Source organism: Lentinula edodes (assembly GCF_021015755.1).
Source record: "Lentinula edodes strain Le(Bin) 0899 ss11 chromosome Unknown C8R40scaffold_41, whole genome shotgun sequence".
NCBI classification, from domain to species: domain Eukaryota; kingdom Fungi; phylum Basidiomycota; class Agaricomycetes; order Agaricales; family Omphalotaceae; genus Lentinula; species Lentinula edodes.
In genome coordinates, this window is record NW_025764347.1 from 199,674 (window position 1) to 223,044 (window position 23,371).

The 23,371-nt window shown below is 46.2% G+C and overlaps 8 protein-coding genes across 8 annotated transcripts; 5 read left to right on the plus strand and 3 right to left on the minus strand.

The window, feature by feature from the left end:
* The first annotated feature begins 2,390 nt into the window (after positions 1-2,390).
* Positions 2,391-4,563, plus strand: C8R40DRAFT_615115 (regulatory protein ral2). Its single transcript, XM_046235646.1, has 5 exons — positions 2,391-2,570; positions 2,618-2,659; positions 2,710-2,848; positions 2,900-3,450; positions 3,502-4,563. The coding sequence occupies exons 1-5, from the start codon at positions 2,499-2,501 to the stop codon at positions 4,456-4,458; spliced, it is 1,761 nt and encodes a 586-aa protein (XP_046081997.1). The 5' UTR covers positions 2,391-2,498; the 3' UTR covers positions 4,459-4,563.
* On the plus strand, positions 4,432-6,344 carry C8R40DRAFT_1124366 (uncharacterized protein). The gene is made up of 2 exons (XM_046228933.1): positions 4,432-4,832; positions 4,883-6,344. Exons 1-2 carry the CDS (start codon positions 4,508-4,510, stop codon positions 6,112-6,114), a joined length of 1,557 nt encoding a protein of 518 aa, XP_046081998.1. The 5' UTR covers positions 4,432-4,507; the 3' UTR covers positions 6,115-6,344.
* A 75-nt stretch (positions 6,345-6,419) lies between these two features.
* C8R40DRAFT_1124368 (uncharacterized protein) lies at positions 6,420-8,605 on the minus strand. The gene is made up of 9 exons (XM_046228934.1): positions 8,176-8,605; positions 8,090-8,111; positions 7,867-8,037; positions 7,611-7,810; positions 7,466-7,563; positions 7,250-7,410; positions 6,933-7,200; positions 6,855-6,869; positions 6,420-6,797 (listed from the first exon to the last, which is right to left on the minus strand). The coding sequence occupies exons 1-9, from the start codon at positions 8,484-8,486 to the stop codon at positions 6,637-6,639; spliced, it is 1,407 nt and encodes a 468-aa protein (XP_046081999.1). The 5' UTR covers positions 8,487-8,605; the 3' UTR covers positions 6,420-6,636.
* A 106-nt stretch (positions 8,606-8,711) lies between these two features.
* C8R40DRAFT_1055679 (uncharacterized protein) lies at positions 8,712-11,676 on the minus strand (the record flags this gene model as incomplete). Its single annotated transcript, XM_046225020.1, has 11 exons — positions 8,712-8,833; positions 8,885-8,910; positions 8,970-9,050; positions 9,110-9,233; positions 9,284-9,327; positions 9,380-9,433; positions 9,488-9,762; positions 9,823-10,287; positions 10,345-10,893; positions 10,947-11,424; positions 11,483-11,676. The coding sequence occupies 11 exons, from the start codon at positions 11,674-11,676 to the stop codon at positions 8,712-8,714; spliced, it is 2,412 nt and encodes an 803-aa protein (XP_046082000.1).
* A 3,191-nt stretch (positions 11,677-14,867) lies between these two features.
* Positions 14,868-16,607, plus strand: C8R40DRAFT_1210747 (uncharacterized protein; the record flags this gene model as incomplete). The annotated part of the gene is made up of 5 exons (XM_046233184.1): positions 14,868-14,900; positions 14,956-15,055; positions 15,111-15,282; positions 15,346-15,768; positions 15,841-16,607. The coding sequence occupies 5 exons, from the start codon at positions 14,868-14,870 to the stop codon at positions 16,109-16,111; spliced, it is 999 nt and encodes a 332-aa protein (XP_046082001.1). The 3' UTR covers positions 16,112-16,607.
* An 843-nt stretch (positions 16,608-17,450) lies between these two features.
* C8R40DRAFT_1055820 (Metallo-dependent hydrolase) lies at positions 17,451-19,030 on the minus strand (the record flags this gene model as incomplete). The annotated part of the gene is made up of 4 exons (XM_046225032.1): positions 17,451-17,650; positions 17,705-18,140; positions 18,198-18,904; positions 18,958-19,030. The coding sequence occupies 4 exons, from the start codon at positions 19,028-19,030 to the stop codon at positions 17,451-17,453; spliced, it is 1,416 nt and encodes a 471-aa protein (XP_046082002.1).
* A 423-nt stretch (positions 19,031-19,453) lies between these two features.
* C8R40DRAFT_615511 (uncharacterized protein) lies at positions 19,454-19,876 on the plus strand. Its single transcript, XM_046235647.1, has 2 exons — positions 19,454-19,678; positions 19,729-19,876. Exons 1-2 carry the CDS (start codon positions 19,497-19,499, stop codon positions 19,778-19,780), a joined length of 234 nt encoding a protein of 77 aa, XP_046082003.1. The 5' UTR covers positions 19,454-19,496; the 3' UTR covers positions 19,781-19,876.
* A 1,460-nt stretch (positions 19,877-21,336) lies between these two features.
* Positions 21,337-21,821, plus strand: C8R40DRAFT_1175137 (uncharacterized protein; the record flags this gene model as incomplete). Its single annotated transcript, XM_046232284.1, has 3 exons — positions 21,337-21,465; positions 21,515-21,542; positions 21,589-21,821. 3 exons carry the CDS (start codon positions 21,337-21,339, stop codon positions 21,819-21,821), a joined length of 390 nt encoding a protein of 129 aa, XP_046082004.1.
* Positions 21,822-23,371: the final 1,550 nt, after the last annotated feature.

The window sequence follows — 23,371 nt, forward strand, 5'->3', positions numbered from 1 at the left end:
ACGACGATAGAACAAACAAGTTCAAGAAGCTTGAGTCGTGATCAGAAATGCTCTCAAGTTGCCTGCTGTTGCCTGTATCTCTCTCACATAGACTCCGTCTCTCACTTGATGATGCACACCCTGACTGAAGGTCGTTGCAGAGGTCTCCAACCATGTCAACTCAGGAAACACTCAATGTCAACCCTGAACTTGATATAGCATTGTGCTACTACCGCGCTCCAGCGGCTTGATCGACTACTTTTCGGGATAACCTCTCATCCATTGTTCTCTTCGCATCTGCGCCCCTCGAATCGAATCGATCATTGACACTAAGCTCCTCATTTCATCCTGAAATGACGAATGGGTCTATGTGACAGGATCTGATAACGCATTTCAAGGCCGCGCATGAGTGACCATGCAGCGTTTCGACTCCCGCAAAAGTAAGCCTTCTTCCCTTGTCCTTGGGAGGGTAAGGCTCAGGTAAGGCTTTCCCTGAACCTGGTACGTGACATAACATAAGTAGGAACATATTTCGTTTGCCTTGTACGTGAATATCGTTAGCATATATCGCCACTTTGGAGGATGCGTCTATCTTTGACTCCAGGTATAATAGCTTAGTGTCTAACGTCAGTCAAGATTCGGGTGGCTAACAGCATAAACCAGGGGAAGACCATTTGTGGTGGAGATAAGCAAAAAGTTATACAAAGATAGGAGCCTGAGGAGACGTTGTCCGGACTCCGGTTCAGCATCTATGAGCTCGAGAATGCAACCGAAATTCTTGCATCTGGTTTAAGGTGTTCCATTCATAGTCCAAGGCGAAAAGGACCTGATATGTTCTGTATATCTTTGAATATTAAACGTTGTCAACACCGACTTCTCATCTTCTCCCATACTCCTTTCAGACATATGGTGATGAAGGCGTACCCCCTCTCATTTATTCAAATGCCACGCTGACTTTTGAGATGGTGATAATCGAAGTTCTAAAGATAAAAAAACATACTGTAATGACTCGGATAATACAGAAATGCGACGTAAACCGTCTGCCTTTTCTCGAGGCACCTTTGTGAGGAAATTCCGAGTTCCTGGAATCTCGAGGTTCAGATGGGTGTTGTAAGTTCACGGTTGATCGACGTTATGGAACGGGGATACAACTGAGTTGGAGCCGATATTCAATGCCGTGCGCGGTCGGGCTTTCCCTGAACGACCGATAGATTTTGTGAAAGTGTACAGAATCGGGGTCATTGAACTGGGAGCGATCAGATTTCGAATGCATCCAGATAACCGTACACCACTGCTGCTACACTGTAACCTTTGTATATGTTCTGAGAAGTATGCCCACGACAAAGGTAGTCAATAGCAGTCTAGTAATCTGACGTAGTACGTGAACATGCTTCGCAATGAGAAGATGAACTTATTAACGACATACCTCTCCTTTGGATACGTCCCGGGCGCCACCTGAGACAGATATAACAAGTGCTATCATGCTGAGTCTTGCAAGGTCTTGCATGAATATATGATCGGTCACTACTCTGGAATTCCGCGCGCTTCCGGTTCCTCGAAGCTCGGTAGTGGCTTGGTCCCTCAAGCTTCAAGGCTTGAGCTCCGATTGAGGAACGTTGAGAGGCGCAAACTTGAAGGAGGTGGGAAAATAAAAAGGAATACTTACATTTCGAGTTGCATATGCCACAAACTTAAAGGTCGATGCAGGACTTAAAGAGGGATAGATACGGATGCGAGCCGCAGCAATTTGACTAGCTGCCAGATTCGATCACTTGTGATGTAACTGGCATCGTCGCGCAGCGAGAAATTTGCAGGCTGCGATATCCACAGCGTCGTGAAGGCACTCCAGAGGGAGTGGTGAGGATAACCAAGTACTTGAGGCTTGAAAGAGGTAGTTTCATGCCAGTGGGCGAAGCGCTGAAGAGACTCTTCCACAAACCATGGTTAGTTGGAAATGTCATATATCACGCCACGAGAATGCGTTCCAAATTTACCTCCGTGACCAGAGTGGCAGATGTGATCTCTAAATTTTCGAATTCTGTTTGCGGGAGGTCTTCTTTAAATTAGTGAACTTGGTGGTTCAAAACTTTGTTGAGTTGGTGATTATTGAACTCGTATCAAATGTATGTGGTTGCGAGGTGATTCACATGCATGAGAATTTTTTATACGCTTTTCGCGGGTTTTTCGGGGAAAAAAAGTTGGAGTTGGAGACGACCGGGGGAGCGTTCAATTCGCTCAGCAAGCAGGAGCATATCAAATGAAAAATCGAGTGCACAAGATCTCCAAAGTTCTAAAAAAGGAAGACGCGTATACGCAGGCTGAAGCAGCCTGTGAGAGGAGTAAAAGAGAAATTAAAAGAAGGAAATGTATTCCGATATGCATCATACGGCGTGAGAAAATATTGATCAGGCCGAAGATCTTAGATCCTTATACATACTCACATTCGCAGAAATTATCTTTCCAGTTTGCCTTTTCGTTCGAGTCCACCATCTTACCCCTTCTACTGAGGTGTGAATAGGATGCTCCATTCCATCTACGACCTGACTACCTCTTGTCGTAAGACTACCGGCGATGTTCCTGCCAAGCTCGTGGTAGGTTTTCAGCTCTGGAATTATCGCTGTGCCAATATCTTGTGTAGGGTGCCTCAACAACAGTAGTGGGTTCCAAAGTGTATTTGTTCGTGAGTGACTCCTGTCTGTTGTGCCCTCAATCCGCTGAGTCGTTATGCAGGGAGGACGCCTGGTCACAGAACGTAGAATGGTCTCCGACTTGTATGCTTTCGACCTTGAGACCCACGTATGGGAGAAGATTGCTCCTTTTCCTCAAGACGACATCCCCAAGCCTCGATATTTTCATAGCACTGATACTTGTGAGCTTTAACGTGCAACTGCTGGCCATGACATTCATCATCATCATCTAGGGAACAATCAGTTGATCATCTTCGGAGGTATGAGTAACGAACCTAATTCGCCAAATCCCGAAGAACTCTGTGTTTTGAGTGATGTCCGATTCTTCGACCTCAATACTCGACATTGGATTCCGCAATCACAGTTCTCGGTTCCTGTTTCTGACTCCCTGGTGCCGCGTGCCCGTTACGCACATCTATCATCCGTTTCTGCCGACCGTTTGTTCATCATTGGAGGACAAGATTTTTATAACACATGGTTGGATGATATCTGTGTTTACGACCTTCTAGGAAAGGCCTGGGTCCAACAACGAGATTACCCACGACACTGTGGGACCTATCGAAGCATTGCAGTTTCATCTTCTCTTTGCGTTCGAATTCCTCAGGAAGAGACGCGTAACTCACAAACACCTACCGACTTTGGACCTCCTGGAACGCGTTTCCGGGATAACTCCAATTCAAACCCTGCGGACTATACCTCCTCTGAGTCCCTAACGCACATACCATACTCTACGACGCCCACTGATGATCATCCTGCCGACATCTATCTCTACAGTAACTACAACGTAAGCTTCTCTCATTTTCCAAGTCTGCTTTTGTTCTAATCTTCGACACAGTTTACTGATGTCAAGCGTGAATTGGAAGTGTTCTCACCGCTTCCCGATACTGATTTCACCATACAAGAACGATCTAGTGCGATGAACGGAACAACATTCCCTCCAGGTCTCCGGTTTCCCACAGGAGCAATTCTTGGCACACACCTCATAATTGCTGGGACATACCTCGCTCACAGTTATCAGTCGTTTTCAATATGGGTCCTCGACCTTCTCACCATGACATGGTCTCGTATAGATCCTGGAAAAGCTGTAGAAACTGGCTCGTGGTTCCGTGGGTGTGTCTGGCCAGAGCAGAATAAATTCTTCATATTTGGGAATCGTAGTGGAAACCTTGTGGACGATTATAACCGAAGACTGCTAAGCTGGGATCATGTGGCTGTAATTGACCTGGAAGCCTTCGGGATATACCAACCACCGCCGTTGAAGATGGATATTCCGATGCAGGAGCTCGGATTGGCTGCACTTGAAGAAAATGTTCTTGCAGATTTCGAAATTGTTTGTGACGATCGTCGAAAAATCCCTTGCTCGCGGCGGCTGCTGGAAGAGCGGTGGCAGTGGTTCAGTGTCCAACGCAAACAGTTTCTTGAGAAGGCTCTATCAACTAGCGAGTCCCTGCCAACCTCCCCTATGCATGTGGAGGTCTCAGAACTACCTGGTGCAGCCCCAGCTTATGAACGACCTGACCCAAGATTAACCCCTCGCGCACTTCATCTCTCCGAGCCCTATCCAATAACTCTGGCCCTGCTACAATATTTCTATACCCTGTCGCTCACTACCCCCCTGCAACTTGCTCCAGCCGTTCTTAGCCAACTTCTAGTTCTAGCTACGAATTACCAAATTTCCCATCTCGAGGCGTTGGTAAAGCACGCGATGCATCGTGCACTGTCAAATTCGACTTCCGTAGGTGTGTATGAAGTTGCCACACTCTGCGGATGCCGAAGTCTACAAATCCGGTAAGCAAATTCACTGCCATATGGCCAAAAATCTATAATTTGCTCATTTCTGAATGAATTCTTTTTTCAGCGCGCTGAAGACTGTAATGGTGAGAGGTCATTTCGTATTTTACCCAATTACGTACGTGAACTTATATTTGTCACAGTCCTATACCCAGAAACGACCGCGTCGCGATAAAGATTCAAGTGGTCGACCGCCTGATAGTGGAGGCCATGGCGGTGGTGGTAATGGCACTTCTGGCGGTGGTTCCTCCAGGGGGTTTGATGGTTCTGGTGGTGGTTCTCGAGCTGAAAAACACTCTACCCGCCCCCGAGGTACTTCGGATGCCAAGTGGAGGACCATGGGTACAGATGGCAGTGGCGCCGGCTTCGCTCAAAGTTAGTCTTGGTTTTTGATGCTGTGTATCTATTGATTTTCTTCCCTCCAGATCGAAACGTCAACGCTCCATATGCCTTATCTTCATTTTCACCACTAAGACCTGATTCTCCTCCTTTACCCTCTGCGAGTGGTGCTAGTACATCACTTGCGGAAGACGATGATTACCCGGATTCGTTGTTTACCAGACCGCGACTTTCGCACACTCGTCAGACTAGTGCTATGTCTGTGGTGTCGCTGCGCACAGCGCGCGAAATGCATGATGTCGCAGATTTGCTAGGCTCAGCTATTGATGCCCCAGTTGATCGACCACGACATGAGCGTGCCAAGAGCGACGAAACCATCCTCGATCCTTCTGTCCACCCTCCGACAACAGATGATGAGAGCGATGTTGACAAACATTCAAGTTCTATCTCGTCGCCGTCTCGGTCAAGGCTCTCTTATGCGTCTACATATTCTCAACCATCCGAATTCGAGCTCGTCACAGCCGACGGACAAATTGAAAGGGTCTATCTTCCTCCCTCGCCTTCTTTCTCTGGCTTCAATATACCCCGATCTCGAACGTCAGCTATCAGCGAAACACCGTCGTTAGCCTCATCCAGATCGCGTAGCTCCTACAGTAGCACGTCTTCCCACCAACTTCCTCCCACACCTGGAATTATCACTCCGGCAGAGTTTGCTGATGGAACCCTTCTTCCTGTCATTGTTGAAAAGCAGAGTGAAGGCCAGGAGTGGTCATCAAACTCAAGCTCTGAAGAAATATCGGTACTGCATGTTTCACCCCCCGACACTCTGGTGAGTTCTTGGCCGAAGCAAAAATCGAAACTCCGGTGGAAAGTGCCAATCTCACCTCGGAGGGATGCTATCACTGAAGAAGTGCGTCGACCAGACTCCCCGGGTCCATGGTCTCCTTCGTTCTTCGATACTCTTAGTCCGATGTCCCAGAATTCCCCTACTACACTATCTCCGACATCACCATCTACTAAAACGAGTCCATTCTCTCTGTTCACGAAGAGGGAGAAAGGGTCACGCTCTTCCTTAACATCTTCAATCTCTAGTCAAGCTTCTCAGTTGCCTTTAGACAACAAAACCATGAAAGCTGAGGAAAAACGGCGGAGAAAGGAGGAAGCGAAGGCAAGGACAGAGAAACTTGCAGAGCAGTTAAAGGCGAAGAGTAAAGAACGTGCTCGAATGGAGGCTGATAATAATTCTAACTTTTCGGCGGAACGAAGAAAAAAGGAGCCAGGCGCTATGTATGGTGGTATAGCTGGTGTCGTCATGTAGGCCCGTTTTTTCTGTTTCCTGTCCTCTTTTCATTTATCACCTTCATTTATTGCTTTCGGATTATCTGCTTTTCTTACTTCATATCTTTTGAAGTTGCTGATCGTTGACCACGCTCATTATTGTTGTATTATTCTACGTATGTGCTTGATTTGATTGTGTACATTTACATTAGAGTTGATATCACTAGTACTCTCACGTATTTTGTTGAACGTTGTTCTCTATTATGTGGATCATCACATAATGATAATCCATTGCGCTCATGCTTGTCTAGAGACCTTTTGGAAGGACCCCACTATAATGCAAGCCGCATAGGGGGATTTGAAAATACTTTTGTATACTAGTGATTCAAGCAGACAAATTAGTTCAGACGACATGTTCATCATGATCCTTGGTTTTCTTGTCACTATGACCGACACTGAGTACTGAGTATTCAGATTAGATTGACCAGTAACCATTAAAAGTATGTAATTAAGCAGGGCCAGTGAATATACAAAAAAATCTGCAAGAAATGCAGTCCAACCGTCATTCGGATACAGGTGCGGATGTAACGGCCGGAATGGATTCTGCAGTAGAAGGCGAATGGCCACCCTCTGTTATTGCGGTGGTTTCGGTAGCTTCGGTAGGTGTTGCAGAGCCGGCAGAAATGGTTGTAAATCCCACTGGCTTTCCGTCGATGTGATTGACTACAAATTTGCGACTTTAATGCAGATGTTCTGAGATCGGATGGGAGTGCAGCTTACATTCTTTGGCGTGACCTATACAACATTAACACGAGAAATTCAGTAAGACTAACACCATTGATATAAGATTGCACAGACCAAATTCGCTCTGCATGGCACAACCACTACCTGCAGGGCAATCTTTGCGATTCATAATACTTTCTTCCAGGAAACCTTTTCTTCGTTCACGAATCCACCAATCCTTAATGCCCCAGATAAAAATTTCGCAAGCACATGATCGACATATCCTGTGTAGAGGAGCCAAGGAGTCTGTTTCAACGCGAGGACCAACATGGGATACAATGAAAAGTTCCATTTCGATGAGAGGTCGGAACTGTCTTGGTTGTTCCAAGATGTACTTCACGATCTTCGGAAGAGTAAATTCCCCATATCAAGAGACAGATAAGTCTACTTACGTCTCGGTAAATATGCCGGGGACTAAGTCCTTGGGCAGTAATGTAGTCAAGCATGATTTCAACTTCGACTGTGTTGCTATTGAAGCATTCATAGATGTCGGATGACTGTATTAGGTCACCTATATCTGTGAATCCATGAGGCTGCTGCAGTGGAATTGGTGCTGGAAACAAGAACATTCATTATGCACCCAAAGAACGCTTAAAATGACGGGATACCTGCTGAGCACCTAGATGGCACACCGACGCCACAGAAGTACGTCTGACAAAAGTCGCATCTCGTTGTGGAAGGGGCGCGGAGGGCGAGGAAAGTTTCGCTGCAGAGTAGTAAGAAAGAATGCAAACAGATCCGCGACAAACGCACCAATTACCGCATTGCACGTGTCCAGTCGGTAGACCGTCGTCTAAATGCCAAGCATGTTCAAGGTCGACAGCTGGATCAGGTATTGGTAAAGGGCAACTCCAGCCGTAGGTGTTGTTGGGCGAACAATGAGGACACGGACGAGCATATTCTGCGCTAATGTTGACATTGGGTTCCGGAGATGCTTCTCGTGGAGATGGAAACTATTGATCACGGTTCAAATGAAAAGACTAGGGTACTGAAGGAGCGCCACACACACCCTCAACGTAGTGCCACTTTTGTAAATCACATCAGCTTGTTCTCGTTCTCGTTCGGTTCTTGCTTTTTGAGGCACATTACGTAGTAGGGCATCAAGAACAAGTTGCAATGGTCGGGACGGTGAAGCGGTTGTTGAGATTGCACGACAAGCAGGACAGTTGGTGCCACCGTTCTGAAGGAGATATCAATGGTATGAATTGACAATAGTTATCCGCAGAACTCACGCGGATCCAGAGCAGACAACAACTATAAGGGGGATACGATAGTGGCGATGAGAGGATAGTAAGGCAAGCTTCAAAAGAATAATCACCTGCCACAAAAGGTGTGCTGACAAGGCGAAACCATTACAGGCTTGTACAATAACTCGGAACAGCAACCGCATTCTAATTCTTGAGCAATATCATCCACTAGCTGTGATTCAGTTCCGCCATCCTCTTTGCATTGGTTATCCATTGATCCTTCAGATTCTTTAAATCGTTTCCGAGAATCCTGGTCTTCAAAAGTCGGCGACGCTGGTCTTTTAAGAGACAATGCATTAATTCTGGGAGATGAATTACGCGTCAGTGAAGCATTCCCAGTATATTGAGGATGTGAGTCCGTCTTTAACTGTTCTTCAGCCATGCGAGAGAATATACAGGTAGTGGAAGTGAAAGGACAAGGAGCGATAAATGACGATTTCCGATTAAGAGCTGATTCCTGCTAATTTGAGAATCAAGCATTTATTGTCCTTCCTATTGCCGACCCACCGGCTAAAAGAACTAAGGCTACATTTGAGTCTTGACGAAAGGTACAATGTTTTACAAAGAGAATTTCACAAAATATCGTATAGGGTCATTTCATAAAAGTCTATAATATGCGAGATGAAGGATTGGGAAGAGCAAAGTTCGCAGGAGGAGGGGTGGATATAGCAGCGATATGGCAGGCAGAATCCAAGCGTCCACGAAGACGCATGTAACGTTGACGTTGCTCTAGTGGACGAACCATCAGTATAATCACAGGAAGACTACAGAACGACGCACCGTCACACGGCCAAAGAGCACTCAAGCTGTGGGGACAATCGTCAGAGAGGTGAGATACGATAATGATAACAGCAGGGATTCGTACTAATCTATGGCTGGTAAAAATGCTTTACAAACGTCCAACGCTATGGTGAGCGAGTTATCACAGTGCCACAAGCGCAACGAGCTAAGTTCAAAGATGTTGAGGATTGGAAACACAAGAACCGGAACCATGTAAGCCCATACCGAAGTACTTGAGACATGAACCAGAATACAAAGAAAGGACGCCGAGCTAAAAGATTGTTGGAATTTCCTGTGACTGCATGCAAACCTTGCATAAAACGTTCGGCAACGATTGCTTGATGTGTGACTAGATAGTCGTTGGCAGATGTGATTAGGAGAACTAATACGAGGACGTACGCCATTCCTTAGCTTTGGTTCGGTGAAAAATTCCACTGACACCTCTGGAAAAGACTCAGAAACTCATAGTCAATCATCATCAAGAAGATCACTCACGAATTAACGAGCGGAATATAACGCTGGAAATCGAAGGAGATACACATCCGGGTGCTACAATTCAAACGTGGGTCTAATTATCACCTTTCGATATCAAGCGCTACCCACTTGAAAAGATACTCCCTTCCTTGGAAGATATACGCCTTTTCAATGGCGCAGGTGTGTTTGTCCAAGGCACTCTCAATAACATCCGTTTCTAACCAAGCTTTGACTGCGAACTTTCCTTTCTCTACGTCACTCATAGACGTATCAGCTCTGACCCTAGCACAGATATGCCACAACACAAATGAACGGTCGTAAAGAGCCCAAACGGTGTCCTTTGCTGCGGAAGGCGAGAGTGAGAGAGAGCAGGAAATTGACTCTCCTGAAAAAAGCAGGGCAAACTACAAAGTGTCATAATCAAAAAAAAACGAAACCCCGGCGATGAAGTAGCGGTTACTTACGTTGCTGGGGTCTGCGATGTGGAGGTCAGGAATATGAGAATCGTTTGCAGAAGCGTAAGAAACGTGTCCCGCAGCGAGGCTTATGGCCGCCCAGCACAATCGGCGGGAGGACTCTTTTCGGATTTCAGCCTCTGACCAAGCAGGATCCCAAGCCGGGGTCGTCGCCCATAGGGGTGCATGCTCAACACATTTCGACCAATATTTTCCCAGTGTCCGCGAAAGGCAGCTACATCCAGAGCTGGTCGAAGCACTGCGTTCCTGATGAGGAATGTATACATTACCATCCGAGGACCGTATGTTTATTGAGGGAACTTGACCTGCTGCAAATACGGAGGCGTTGGGATCATACGCGTCAAGGACTGTGAGGGCAAGGCACCGGATGATAGAATCAAGCATTACAATAGCCGAGACGGAACGGGAAGTGGAGTGGTCTGGATGAGCACAGACTTCGAACAACGCCAGAAGCTGCACAAACAGAAACATTCAGTGGTTACACGTTGGGTCCTTATCAATGAGACCTACCCAAGCAGCCTGCGCAAGGGTTTCATCAATAGAGCCGGCATTGAAGCTAGCCTCGAGCGCACTTTGTGCCTCTTCTCGCAGTCGGAGAGCACGAATTCTACCCTTCCTGCCCTGCTCTATTTCAGAACTTTGCCAAAAGGCCGACAGCGCAAGAGCAGCTAGTATAAGACTAGGTTGCATAGTGTCACGTCGGACGGGGTCGAAAAATTGGCCAAAGAAACTTGGAACGTGGAAGAAGGAAAACCAATAATTCGAGGCTCGGAAGAGAAAGCCAAGATCCCGAGCTATGCTTCGAGATATAGCTGCACGGTTGGTGTAAGTAATTCTATTCGCATTTGAGGTTTCGGCGGAAGCATATAGTGAGCATAGTGCTTCGTACCAGATTTTCCGGGAAAACCTGAGGGAAGGCTCGTTCGAGATATCCGTTACATTATCGGACTCGTCGCTGTGATCGTCTATGGTGAGGGTCCATCCTCGGGTCGCTGCACCACCATGTTCAACAGTGTTCGAAAGTTGCTCGAGTGGAATATGTCCTGGACTCGCTGGCAACTGTATCGAATGATAAGATCAGATTTGTAGGTGTGAGATGGAAAGACAAGTACCAAATCAAAAAAAGGCAGTGATTGCCTCCTCGTAGAGACATATGGCTGGCTTATAGGGCAATGTACTAATCCATGACAAGAGCAGCCACCATATATTGGAGGATCGACCAAAGGGGATGGGAAGGAGGTCGAAGAGGCGGAGTATGACGGCGATATGCTCTGATTACTGGATGCTTCCGGAGAAAGTAACCTGTTAACATAGAAGGTAGGAGCAACATTGTTGATCTGACTCGTTTGTGATGTAATTTCAGATACCCTCGAGGAACTTGTTTCACGAGGCTTTCGGCGGCGACGTGTCCCGCTACTGTCCAGATCCTGTTGCAATTCCCTCGCCATTCGTTGCCGAGCTCCTGGTGTTTTATCCGGTCCTCTACGTCTAGGGGCGGCGTCGGAGTTGCAGTCGTGACCTCCATTACTTTTGCGAGCACAGTTATAACAAATTGGTTTTACACCATCACAACGAATCTTCCGGTTGCGGCTACGTAGAATTCAATCAGCGGATATGCCCAAATAAGATAGAAAGGCAACGCACTCACCACTGAATACATGCAACATATACTCGTGCCCGTGGTCTGCCCTGGGTTGTTGGAGGTTGATCTGGAGCAAGGGCAATCTTAGGCTTTTCTCTCCGTGACTTTTTCTTGGGGAGATCGACATTCGTAGTACCTCCCTCTGTTGTAGGCCAAGAATGCGACGTGGAAGCAGTTGCCAACTGCGTGTGATTTGACATGTAGGGAATGGAAACGCCCAATGAATGGCTGTCGCGTCTTGGAGAAAGCGGATTTATTGCCGGAAATTGCGCTCGTGTATCGATCCTTACAGGAGCAATTTCAGGCAGACTATTGGTAATGTGGGAATCCAGAACATGTTGAAAATGAGGGTCCGTGTACACGGGAGCGATAGAAGAAAAACCATGACTAGATATAGGATATTGGCCAGAGTAAGGAAATGGTGGCTTGGAATAAGTGTCCGATTGATATCGAGAAGGATAATCTCTGTGTGCCTGTATGTTCGGCCGGTAGTCAATTTGCATTGAGGGGCTCCGACTAGGGACATCTGAACTCGTAGAGTGCAAGTCACTGGAGGAGTAACGGATTTCATTGGTTCGAGCCCGATTTCTGTCCTCTGCCTCGTACAACATAAAGTAGAAAAAAGAGATGGGGGAATAATGGGAAGTAAAAGTTCAGGATCGTCATGTTTTGAACAGATTTCAGACCCCTTCAAGGCTCAGATCGTTGATGAGAATTGTATGATTACGTGATTTATTCCTTTCCGTTTACATAATTCAACTTCCTCCACAGAGAAAAAACCTGAGTAGAAAAACCTCCTCCGATAATCAAAGCAGTCGATGAAGATGGTTGTATTAAACCCGGGCACTGCACTCAGTCAGCGAATGCCGAGAGTGAGCCAAGAAGCTGGGCAGGGGTGTTTCCAGATCAAGAAACTAAATTTCCTTGCATGTTTAACTCAAGCATCTCGTGAACCGGTCGGAAAATCAAGATGTACGAAGTTAAAAAGCCCGCTTGAACCGCGAAAACTTCCCAATTACCGAATTCCTTCTCGTCCCCGCCCTTCGCCTCGAAGTTTAACTTCCTGTCAACAAATCCTATACACATACTATAGCGATTCCTGCTGGCCTGCCTGCCGAGCATCCCGCATTCTCCTAGCATTCAGGTGAAAATGGAACATATCGTACCTCAATTCAATGGAGGGATTGTGAAGAACTCGTTGTCTCTCGTTGTGCTTCTAAAGTGACTGGCACTAGGCGATGTCCATTCTGTATCTATGGACATTGCATTACACGTAGGGAACCCTTTTTTTTCTCATTTTCCCATAAGCTCTCTATCTCAGGGCAAGCCTACATGGCTATCATATGTATGTGCCCACCGTCTTCGAGGCAAAAGCGCCTTCTTCGGTTAAATAAGCTAACATTATATCCCATACCTCTCAGGCCCAGCGACACTACTATTAATGATTCTTGAAGACTAAAATCTGTTTTCAAGATATGCGAGCTCTCGTCCGTTGTCATGCACTGCCAAAGATCCATCTTGTGCAGCATGTTGGAATGTACCCTGGAGCTACCATCTGACAAACAAGGTTGCCGACTGTGTAGTGCCGTCCTTGTGTTTTAGCAAGTACCGTACAAATGCGGACACCACGGTAAGTATTTGCGAAACCGTTATTGACTCGGAAGACGCCTCTTCAATAGTTCACCGTTACAAGGACCATCTTCTTCCCATTTCATCACGCTGTGTAAGTAGACACTCCTTAAAAGTCGAGAAACATGATTCGGCCAGTGTCCATCAGGAAGGATGTCATCGCAAGTGTGTAAATAGACCTGTTTCGATTTTGTCAAGCTTCAGGGCTCCAAGGCAGGGCAAATCACGAAATTCAAGCTCTATATCTGGTAACATCCCACTTCCTGTGTAGAGATAAGTGGTTCGACCCAGGTTTGACCAGGATAAATGATAATATCCGCGGGACCGTCCATAAAAGTGAGTGTTACTCTCTAATTATAGGCTCGATACATTCATGTATATTTCGCTTCGTTGGCAGGAAAGACTCTGGAAGGCTCTTGCAAATTCCACACAATGATTGTCTCTGCCTCCCGTCTGCAGAACCTTAAAGGGAACTACTTACAGCAACTAATTTCATTGAAATAGTCTTCCATCTCGATGATCTCCTGGCAATATCAATGGTATGTATGTGTTTTCTTGCATCTATCAGGATCGAGAGTCTCGATCTGCCCATAACTAAGTCACACATGCCCATTCCAGTCCAAAGGCGACACCGATTCTATTTTGAAGACATATATTTATTGACGGTGCGACAGCTACGGAAACACTTTTGTTTCCTATTTGTTGCGGCCCTTTCTCGTTGCTCCCATATTTCATTTAACCATAGGGACCAAGGCGCTTCTTCAGTCTCAACCAAATTTCGACGGTCGAAGAAGTCCTTCCAAGAATCAAATGGGCGTGCTTTGTGCTTTTGATTCTAGAGAATCATAAGTTAAAGCCTTGCCCACGGTGCCGGTGAAGCCCCAGCCCGATTAGTTCCCCGTAGGCAGACTGACACAACAGCCTCAATCAACCGGTACACATGTTGGTCTTGAAGCTTGAAGCGTCATCTCAATCTAATTTTGTCCTCGGAAGTTCCCAACTAGAATCAGATTGAACTTGACTCTGGGATCCTTATTCATAGCTCACTTGTGGGTTGAGCGCTCACATTATTGACCCAGGTACTAGGGCATATGGAAGACGAGAACGCATAGTAAAGAAGTGCTCGACAATTTTGGATCGTCCTAGAGGTCAAGATGTCATTGAGAACCAGTCCAAGTATTGTCACTACGTAAGTATACATCATCTACTTGTTGACTTTAAGATTGAAGGCGTTGGAAGACTTAATTTACCAGGGGCTTAGATCCTCGATTTATGACAGTACTTAGCAATTTTATCTACGTCCCTCAGACCCATTCATCATATGCCCATAGGTAGTCTGAAATTGTGCAAGCGTCATCCTGGCCTTGGAAGCCAATCTGCAAAATCTATATTTTTGGTCAAACAACTGAGAGAATTTCCCAGCAGCGAAAGCACTCAAGCAGGCTGTTTTAGGAGCTTCCAGGGTTGGGATCTACTCTTGGACCTTAAGGTTTCGCAGACTTCAATGTTACTGTTTTTGTGATTAATAGAAGACTCGATTAAATTGATTAAACTGGAAATTGCTGACACCCTTGTTTGCAGTATTTGACATGCAATGAACATGCTTCCCGGTTACGGAAGAGAAGAGAATGAGATGAGATAAGATTCAAAATTCAATCTGACACGTTAGGTATCCAGCCGGTACGTCCCGGGCCGAATCTTGTAAATGCCTAAACCCAACCTTTGATCCCGGATTTGTTGTCTTCTTTGAAGCCTCTTTACCATGGATGATCCTTCTAGTCTGACGCAAGGCGATGTGTGCTCATTTATCTCTACTTCCCGAATAAAATTCTGACCAAAATGCTGGACAGCCTTGGTTTCAAGACGGAAACATCATTCTAGTTTCTCGCGACGAGTCAGGATCTTCTGAGTTACCCGAGAGACCACCGGTCGGCTTCCGGGTCCATAGAGGTGCTCATAAGAGCGCGTTTCCATCATATTTTGAACACTCAAAGATGAATGTTAGGCGTTCTGTCTCGTCACTCCGAGGTCTTGAGGGATATGTTCGAGCTTCCGCAACCAGACACCATGTACGATAACGATAACGATGCTTCCCGGTATGAAGGATGCCAGGTTATAACCATGTATGATATACCCATAGAGCTTTCAAATCTGGTCAAGGCATTGTACGATGGGGTGTGCGTGCTTCTCCAGATTTTTCTTGTTGTTCAGGAAACTAAATGGGACCTCACTATGGGCAGAACTTTCCATAACCGTTCAGTAGACGACTTTTTCTACCTTGCTGGCATCTTACGTCTCTCCACCAAATATGTTATTAGCCATCTTCGTACTCAGGCAATAAAACATCTGACTCAAACATGGTCATACGATCTTAAAGGCCACGACAACATGCTCGATCTAGCGATCCGTACTCCCCAATTATCTTACTCGTCGGACCCTAACACCCCATCCAAATTAAGCTATCCTTATATTCACCCCATACACGTTCTAAACCTCGCACGTTCTACAAATGTTCGCATCGTCGTGCCCTCCGCACTGTACTTCCTATCTTTGTATCCTTTAACCGACCTACTTCGTGCAGACCACCCCAAGCTTCAGGTCGCACACCCATCTAAGCCTAGCTCTTCTCTGCAACCGTCCGATTTGGTTAACTATACACTGATGTTCTAAAGGAGAATTGACGCTATCTTGGACTTTGTCAATACTGTTGTTGGTCAACGTACGTCTTCGGCTAGATGCACAAATGGCACCGGGAGAACATGCACGAGGAACTTTCAACGTCTTGGTATGAGGTTGGCGAGTTCTTGGGTTGTGAGGACAGGTCCGTTCAACTTTATTGGACAAACTATGTCGCAAGTGAGCCAGAATACTGAAGGCTTTTGCGCGGCATGTCGAGGAGATTTTGCGACGGACGTGGGCGCGTTCAGACAGAAATTCTGGGATGATCTACCGGCGGTGTGTGGATTGCCAGCATGGGATGTCATGAGAGAGGAGGAATTGTCGTAAACTCTGCAAGCTTAGGGAAGTTTGCCTTGACTTTCGCTGACAAGACTAATATATTATTCTCTCTATTATATGCCGTCTAGTATAACGACGTTGTAAGGCAGAAACGCTTAGTTATGCCCTTACATGCCCTTCGGTCAATATAGATACTTGACCTACCCTTACACTCCTCTGCACTCCTGTTGTTTCAATGTTTTCTCCGTCGGTACCTCGTCGGTACATACTCCCGTCGCTCTTGGACGGCCATCGAAGTAATATATATACCTTGTAAGTTAGTAAAGTACCTGGAGTCGCCCATCCTATTCTACCTTCGGTTGGCAGCTTTTTTTCTATAACGCTGGTTCGGTAGGTTGAAATTTCTTTGGACTTGCCATACTTAATCTTCATGCACACGATTCACCGGCACCTCTCAGTTATAATTCTTTTTCCAACACAGTCACAATACATCCAAGTCGATTGGGACACCGGTTTGCAGGTCAAATTGAAGTTCGTGACTATTGCACTCGTATTGCTATTTTGTTGAATCAACACATTATTAGCATCTGGCCCTAATTACTACCTTCACTTCGAAAACAACATGTTCTGCCTTCCATCATCGCTAACTCGTTTCGTATGCATGTGCATCCTCATCGTCACCCTTCTCAGTGTTGGAGCGCGCGCTGCTCCGTTGCCTCTCTATACCAGATTCAGTGCAGGTATGCATTCTCAAGTGATACTGGACACTTTTACTTAAAACAATCAACAGGTACCGAGGCAGATATACAGCTCTTGCGAAAAGACCGAAACGGCAAGGATATAGCTCCCCTCGCTCCCGTCTCCAAGGATGAACAATTGACCCTTTACGTTGGCAATGTGGGCTTCGAAATTTCATTGGTGAAAGGACAGCTGAAGCCCCAGATGGTGGTTTCCTTCCCACGGGATCAGAAAGAAACTTTTGGAAAGATGATCTTCAGCAGTGACACAAAGTTGCACCAGGTTTACAATGATCTTTTGGCACTGCCTGAAAAGGTTCAATTCCACAGGAAGAAGAGCGAGTTAGAGTATTTGAGTGCGATATACGCGAAACTGTTGCTTATGTTACAGAGACACGAGGCGGAGGGAACTCTGGACCAGGCCAAGTGGGTTGATTTCTATAACAAGATGCAGTGTGCAGAGCGCCCTGGGGCACCGTGTTGACGATTTACAAAGAGGGTTGGATGATCGGACGTGGTATTTTGTTAATGTCTTTGTAATGAACGCTTTGTACAATTAACGTGGAGCTGGCGGAGCAGGATGCTACGGAAATGGAAGTGAATGGAAAGATGGCGATTCAAAGCAACAGCGAGCACGAGCCAGGCGTATGCTATCCAAATATCTTCACACCTTGAACCCACACCGCCTCTCGGTTCCTCTCATCCCCTATGCACCACCACTTTTCGATCATCTCCTCGGTGAGATCGGGCTTTTTGTAAGATTCTTCATGACATTTAGTGACTACCATTTCCAACTCGAAGAAATCCAGCGCGCCTGCTCCAATTCCCGATCTCGGGTCAAATAACCGAACTAAGAAAGTAAAGGTAGAGCCTCAAATTCCGTACCATGAAGACAAAAGCTTACTCTGCTGAGCATCAAATGGTGCTCCAACTGTAAATATCCCGGAATCGATCCCGAGTGCTTGAGCTCCTCCGAGAGTAGCAAGGAACAGCGACTCTTTCCAGTCAATGGCCAGGCTCTTGCCGTGATCTGACGAGACCGTCCGCACTCTTTCGCCTTCTCTGATCCTCGAAACAGCCACAGCCATTCTCATGGCTGACATAACATCCAAGCTATATCCTCCTGCGATGTCTGTTCCGAGACCGATTTTGATTTGCGCTTCAAGAGCTTCGCGGAGGGGGAATGCACGCGAGGCGGAGAAGTATATGTTGGAAAGGGGACAGTGGGCGATGGCAGTTCCGAGGGCGTGTAAGTCGACGAACGGTTTGGAGGACGGGGGTGAAGAAGATGAGATGAATGTACAGTGGGCTTGGATGGTACGTGATGTTAAGAGGTTGTGCTATGTGATAATCGTTAATTCAAGGCGAAGAGGTATCATGCCCGGACTCGGAATCACCTTTTTGAAAATATGGATATCATCTTCCCCTCTTTCCTTTCTTACCCACTCGACCTGGTCGCTCGATTCAGCCATGTGACTTTGAATACGCCATCCTTTTTCTGCTGAAAGCGCACCGAGCCCGTGTAAAAGCTCATCGGAGCACGTAGGCACAAAGCGAGGTGTAATGACTGGATGAACGAGTGAAGGGCGGGACTGAGACGTAACTGAATAAGTTTGTTCTAGTTTTTCGCCGAATGCCCTGGCAGCGTCGACGGCAGCTGATGAAGAAGCTTCGATGTACGAAGGCCGAGAGGATATATCCATAGATACCTTTCCAACGTATGCCCGTATTCCGGTCGACTGCATTTCTTCCGCTAAAATCATATTTGTATCCCCTTTCAACGTTCCAAACAAGCATACTGCGCCTGTACCCGCCTTGACTAGTCGTTGACCCAACCTGCGATACACTGTTCGCGCCAACACTGGGTCACTGTCGAGCTTCTCCTCCGCTTTGAACGCGTATTGATGTAGCCATTCGAGGAGAGGCAGGTCTAAGCCCGTACCCTGATACAGGAATTGCGGTGCGTGGAGATGTAAATCGTTGAATGGTGGAAGGAGAAAAGTTCCAAGTGGCAAAATGAGCGCAGTTCGTACGCGTTGAAGCTCTAAAGACGTCGAGGATTCTGCATTCTCAAAGTGCGTGATGTATCCAGAGTCATCAACAGCTGAAGAACGCGTTCATGAGCTGAACCGCGGAATCAAGATTTTGTTCACGTACCAGCTAACCAATCACTCAAGATCACCAACTCTCCGAGTTTTGGGCATTGCACAAACGTTCCTCTAATAAGCATCGATGGGGAAAGTATAACTCAAAGGCATTAATACATCGAATTTTGCGTTCGCACTGGCCCGATTCACTGATAAGCTTGTTTTTCACATAATTACTCGAAGCCTCAAATATTTGCAATTTACGAATAATAGAGACATCAGCGATAGGAAGGAAAAAGTGACGCCCTGAAGAAATCTAAAGAATCCAAAATTGATTACAACGAGGATACGCGAAAGACAGAGAATTGACCGTTTCGAATTTTGAGAGAGAGAGAGATTTTGAGACTAGAGCGGGAGTATTTACAAAAGTACATGCTGGTGACTTATTCCGAAGCATAAGCTTTTAATTATTAGATAGATTTCTGTGGCTCGAGCTGGCCTCTGGTGGACACAGATGATCAGGAATTATCATCTTTACGAGTTGCACGTGTTGACCACTGCACACATATATATATTTCCTTCTCTGTTCCATCATCGTAATCACTCACCATGGGGCAGTACTGGGCAATAATAAGCATTGACAACAGGGAAACCGCTAGGCACTTGGGAAAGCTGGGAGAGTTCTTCTGGATCCCAGATGACTCGCTTGTCAGCCGCCTGACGACTCCTGTGATTCCAGCGTCTTACAAGACTGATTCTGCCATTGGCGTTTTTGAAGGGAAAAAGGCCAAGTGCGTATTATATTGAGATTCCTTGATCAAGTTAACTGTGTACTAGAAAGAATTATCCTCCATCAATCCTTTTGTCACTTCCGCATGAGCTCTTGCTTGTAATAGCAGAAGAACTCTTGGAGAATTATCTTGATCTCATTTGCTTTTCTCTTATATGCATAGACGCATGGGAGCTGACTGAACAAGTCCGATACAAATCTCTGTCTCAAAAAATAAAGAGAAAAAGCTGGGCGGGTAGTCGTATAATCCTGTTAGGAGATTACGCTCGTGCCTTGCCCAAGGGACTCCTTACCGATGCAGAAAGCCTTGCCCAAGGGACTCCTTACCGATCAGTCCTTTGGCATACCACTCCGATTAGCGCGCGTGAAGATTTTACCACGGTTTATAAGATCTATATCCTTATTTGTAACATCCCAAACCTGCGCCTTCTCGTTTTTGCTTGCACTCCGTCGGTTGCGCATTATAAAAATCTCACATCGGTGCCTGCCATCTGCACGAGAAGATTTAGCCATGCTTCAGCATCATGTTAGATTTCGGACTCTTCTCATTCAAACACAGCAATGCTGCTCTAAACATTATGCCTAACTCCTTCTACATCTGCAAAACCTGGATATTCGGCTAAGGGCTGAGAGCAGATCCCAGCAGATCCCAGCGCTGAAAGCACCCACAGCAACATGCTCTGGGTGCTTTCACTGCTGGGAAGTGCTCTCGACCACTTTCAGACCCTTAGCCGAAAATACAGGTTTTGCAGATGTAGAATGTCTACCTTTGTGAGCATGCACCATTACTTCATGGGCAATTATCACCTTGCTTGCATAGGTCCTTTTCCATGTCAGTTTGTTTAGCACATGCGAAGATTTTACCATGCTTCCAAAGATCCTCTCCCTTATTCAGAAATACTTCAAAACAATCACACATGGCCCGGATCTGCAAAACCTGTATTTTCGGCTAAGAGTCTGAAAGCAGTTGAGAGCACTTCCCAGCAGTGAAAGCACCCAGAGCATGTTGCTTTCGGTGCTTTCAGCACTGGGATCTGCTCTCAGCCCTTAGCCGAATATCCAGGTTTTGCAGATGGGTACTTCCCTGCAGTTTCCCGCTGCCATCGTCCTCCTTCGCTTCCTTCACCTATGGTATTTCTTCCAAAAACCGGCACCTTCCCATCGCCATTGGTACAACAGGTTTGACTCCTTTGCATTTGGTACTCTTCTGTCCTCCATCTCCCTATACACTGAATGGCAGGCTACAAGCTGCTACAAGTAACAAAATGGTAGGTTGTATTGTGGAAATGAGTCTCGGAAAATGTGACCAAGCAAGGTGTAGGTCCCCGCAGGGGTACACTAGTGCAGAAAAGAAGGAGCTCAGGCTTGACGGTTACGCAGATGACCTTGCTTGCTTAGGTCCTTCTCCAGTCCGCCCGATTAGCGCGCGTGAAGATTTTACCATGCTTTTTCAGATTATCATTTCGGCTCACGTCACATTATCTTATCTGCACACCTTCTCACCAATTATTACAACGATCTTTGTCGGTCACACAATGCTTGCTTAGGTCCTACTGAAACTGAGATCTGACACTGCGTTATCAATGGAGTTGGATATTGCGTCCGAATCACCATTCAACATTACCACTATTGCTCATGCATTGTTGGGAACCTGCACTAATGAAGATCAAGCATCTTCAGAAGATACTTACGCGGACTGAGGGAGAACCTACATGTTACCTGTGGTTCAATGAAGGCGGTGGCGTTGTGGACACGCACATGAAGATTGGTACTCCCTGCCACTTTCGTGTATGTGGCAGACAATGACATTCAATCCATGCTGACTGTCTCTACCCAGGCTTGTGCTTACGGAGAAGGATGTGATGGTCAGTGGCCAACTTTACCTATAGAGTTTGCACTAACTGTTTGCAGGATGTCTCACTGATTTGATTCCTGTGAAAGAACGTACCAACCCCCGATGGGTTGATACATCGCAGAACCTCGCAGTTGCCAACTTCAACGCCGTTGATCATACCGGTGCGCCATTGCCTGAGGCTCTGCTACCACAGACTCTGAATGGGGTGACCATTGATGTCGCTTTCACTTTACGTGATTGGAAGTTTGGTCGCGATACTTTGGTACTGATGTACCAACATCACTTTTAGATACTTTTCAACAGAGAGGATACTGCTGCACACTACATCTGCAAAACATGGATATTCGGCTAAGGGCTGAGAGCAGATCCCAGCAGATCCCAGTACCAAAAGCACTGAGAGCAGGCTGCTCTGAGTGCTTTCACTGCTGGGAAATGATCTCAACTGCTTTCGGACCCTTAGCCGAATATCCAGGTTTTGCAGATGTAGAGTCAATTTTGCGATATGATGCGGGCCGTTTTCGTTTTAGCTATACAGTTACATTAATTTGTAAGCTATGCACTGAACCAAGCAAGGTGTAGGGCCCCGAAGGGGTACACTAGTCATGAATTAGGGCTACTTCTCTGTGCACACAAAGCTTTTGGGATGCCGTCCTATAAAATCCCCAGTGACCTTTATTATGACATAATGGTTCAAGACAATGATCTTCTCTCGGATGAACTCCGGTATTTTGTGTAGAGATATGTAAAGCTCAGTTGAGTAAGGAAGATCAACTGAGGAAATAGCTAATGGAACGAAAATATATATATCCCGATCGTTAGATTGGGATTAGTAAGTCAGAACATAGAAAGATAAACGGAAGTATAGATAGGAAGAGAGATACCAGAATAAGTAATATCAAAGCTAGATGTACGGAGTATTCTCCAACACCTCCCCTACTCCATACAGTAGCCCAACCTTTTCGCAAATTTGTGAACCATAGGTGCATTCAATGCCTTTGTCAAAATGTCGGCCACATTCTCACCAGAACATATAAGGTTAATTGCAATCTTCCCCTCATCTACTTTCTCCCGGATATGATGATGTTTTGTATCTATATGCTTCACCAGTCCAAGTTTCTTCGAATTCTCGGTAAGGCTTACCGAGCCAGTATTATTGGCTGATATCATTACCGGTCCATCTTGCGCGAGGTCTACTTCAGCCAAGAATGAAGACAACCATGTCGCTTGTTCGCTCGCTCTAGCTAAAGCAATATATTCCGCTGCGACTGTCAATGTTGCCACAGAACCCTGTCTTTTGGATGACCATGCGACGGGCGCCCCAGCCATGAAAAAAAACATAACCTGATGTTGAACGATGGGTATCCAAACGATTCGCGAGATCAGAATCCGAAAAACCTGCGGGTTGTATTCCTTTCCCTAAAGCTTCCTCCCCTACTTCAGGTTTCCGGTATACAATGCAGTAGTGCACAGACCAACGAACATAACCAGCGAGCCATATTAAACCCTCCCAGTGAGCCCAACCAGGGTTTGATTGAAACCTCGCTAAGTATCCCATGGCGAACGCAATGTCAGCGCGAGTGCAGGTCGAACCCCACATGAGAGATCCAAGGAGTTCACGGAACGGCTTCTTCTCCATGAACATACGTTCATCATCCAGCAGAGTTTCTGGTGACTGTTCTAGATGGATACCTACAGGGAGAGGAGTCTTCTTCGGCTGTACGTCTTGTAGCCCAAAATGCTGAAGCATCCGTGTAAAATATCCTTGTTGTGAAATAGTAATCGCTCGAGTAGATGGGTCTTGACTTATCGACATTCCCAGTAACATTCTGGACCCTACTT

What these genes read in the sequence shown, in the direction of transcription:
- C8R40DRAFT_615511 (XM_046235647.1), top strand. Translation starts at nt 19,497, where the DNA reads ATGGGGCAGTACTGGGCAATAATAAGCATTGACAACAGGGAAACCGCT. An exon ending in TTTGAAGGGAAAAAGGCCAA is followed by an intron (nt 19,679 to 19,728) that starts GTGCGTATTATA and finishes TGTACTAGAAAG; the next exon opens with AATTATCCTCCATCAATCCT.
- C8R40DRAFT_1124368 (XM_046228934.1), bottom strand. Translation starts at nt 8,486, where the DNA reads ATGGCTGAAGAACAGTTAAAGACGGACTCACATCCTCAATATACTGGG. An exon ending in AAAGTGGCACTACGTTGAGG is followed by an intron (nt 7,811 to 7,866) that starts GTGTGTGTGGCG and finishes CGTGATCAATAG; the next exon opens with TTTCCATCTCCACGAGAAGC. An exon ending in CACGTGCAATGCGGTAATTG is followed by an intron (nt 7,564 to 7,610) that starts GTGCGTTTGTCG and finishes ACTACTCTGCAG; the next exon opens with CGAAACTTTCCTCGCCCTCC.
- C8R40DRAFT_615115 (XM_046235646.1), top strand. Translation starts at nt 2,499, where the DNA reads ATGCTCCATTCCATCTACGACCTGACTACCTCTTGTCGTAAGACTACC. An exon ending in ATGTTCCTGCCAAGCTCGTG is followed by an intron (nt 2,571 to 2,617) that starts GTAGGTTTTCAG and finishes TATCTTGTGTAG; the next exon opens with GGTGCCTCAACAACAGTAGT. An exon ending in TTTTCATAGCACTGATACTT is followed by an intron (nt 2,849 to 2,899) that starts GTGAGCTTTAAC and finishes ATCATCATCTAG; the next exon opens with GGAACAATCAGTTGATCATC.
- C8R40DRAFT_1124366 (XM_046228933.1), top strand. Translation starts at nt 4,508, where the DNA reads ATGAATTCTTTTTTCAGCGCGCTGAAGACTGTAATGGTGAGAGGTCAT. An exon ending in TGGCGCCGGCTTCGCTCAAA is followed by an intron (nt 4,833 to 4,882) that starts GTTAGTCTTGGT and finishes TCTTCCCTCCAG; the next exon opens with ATCGAAACGTCAACGCTCCA.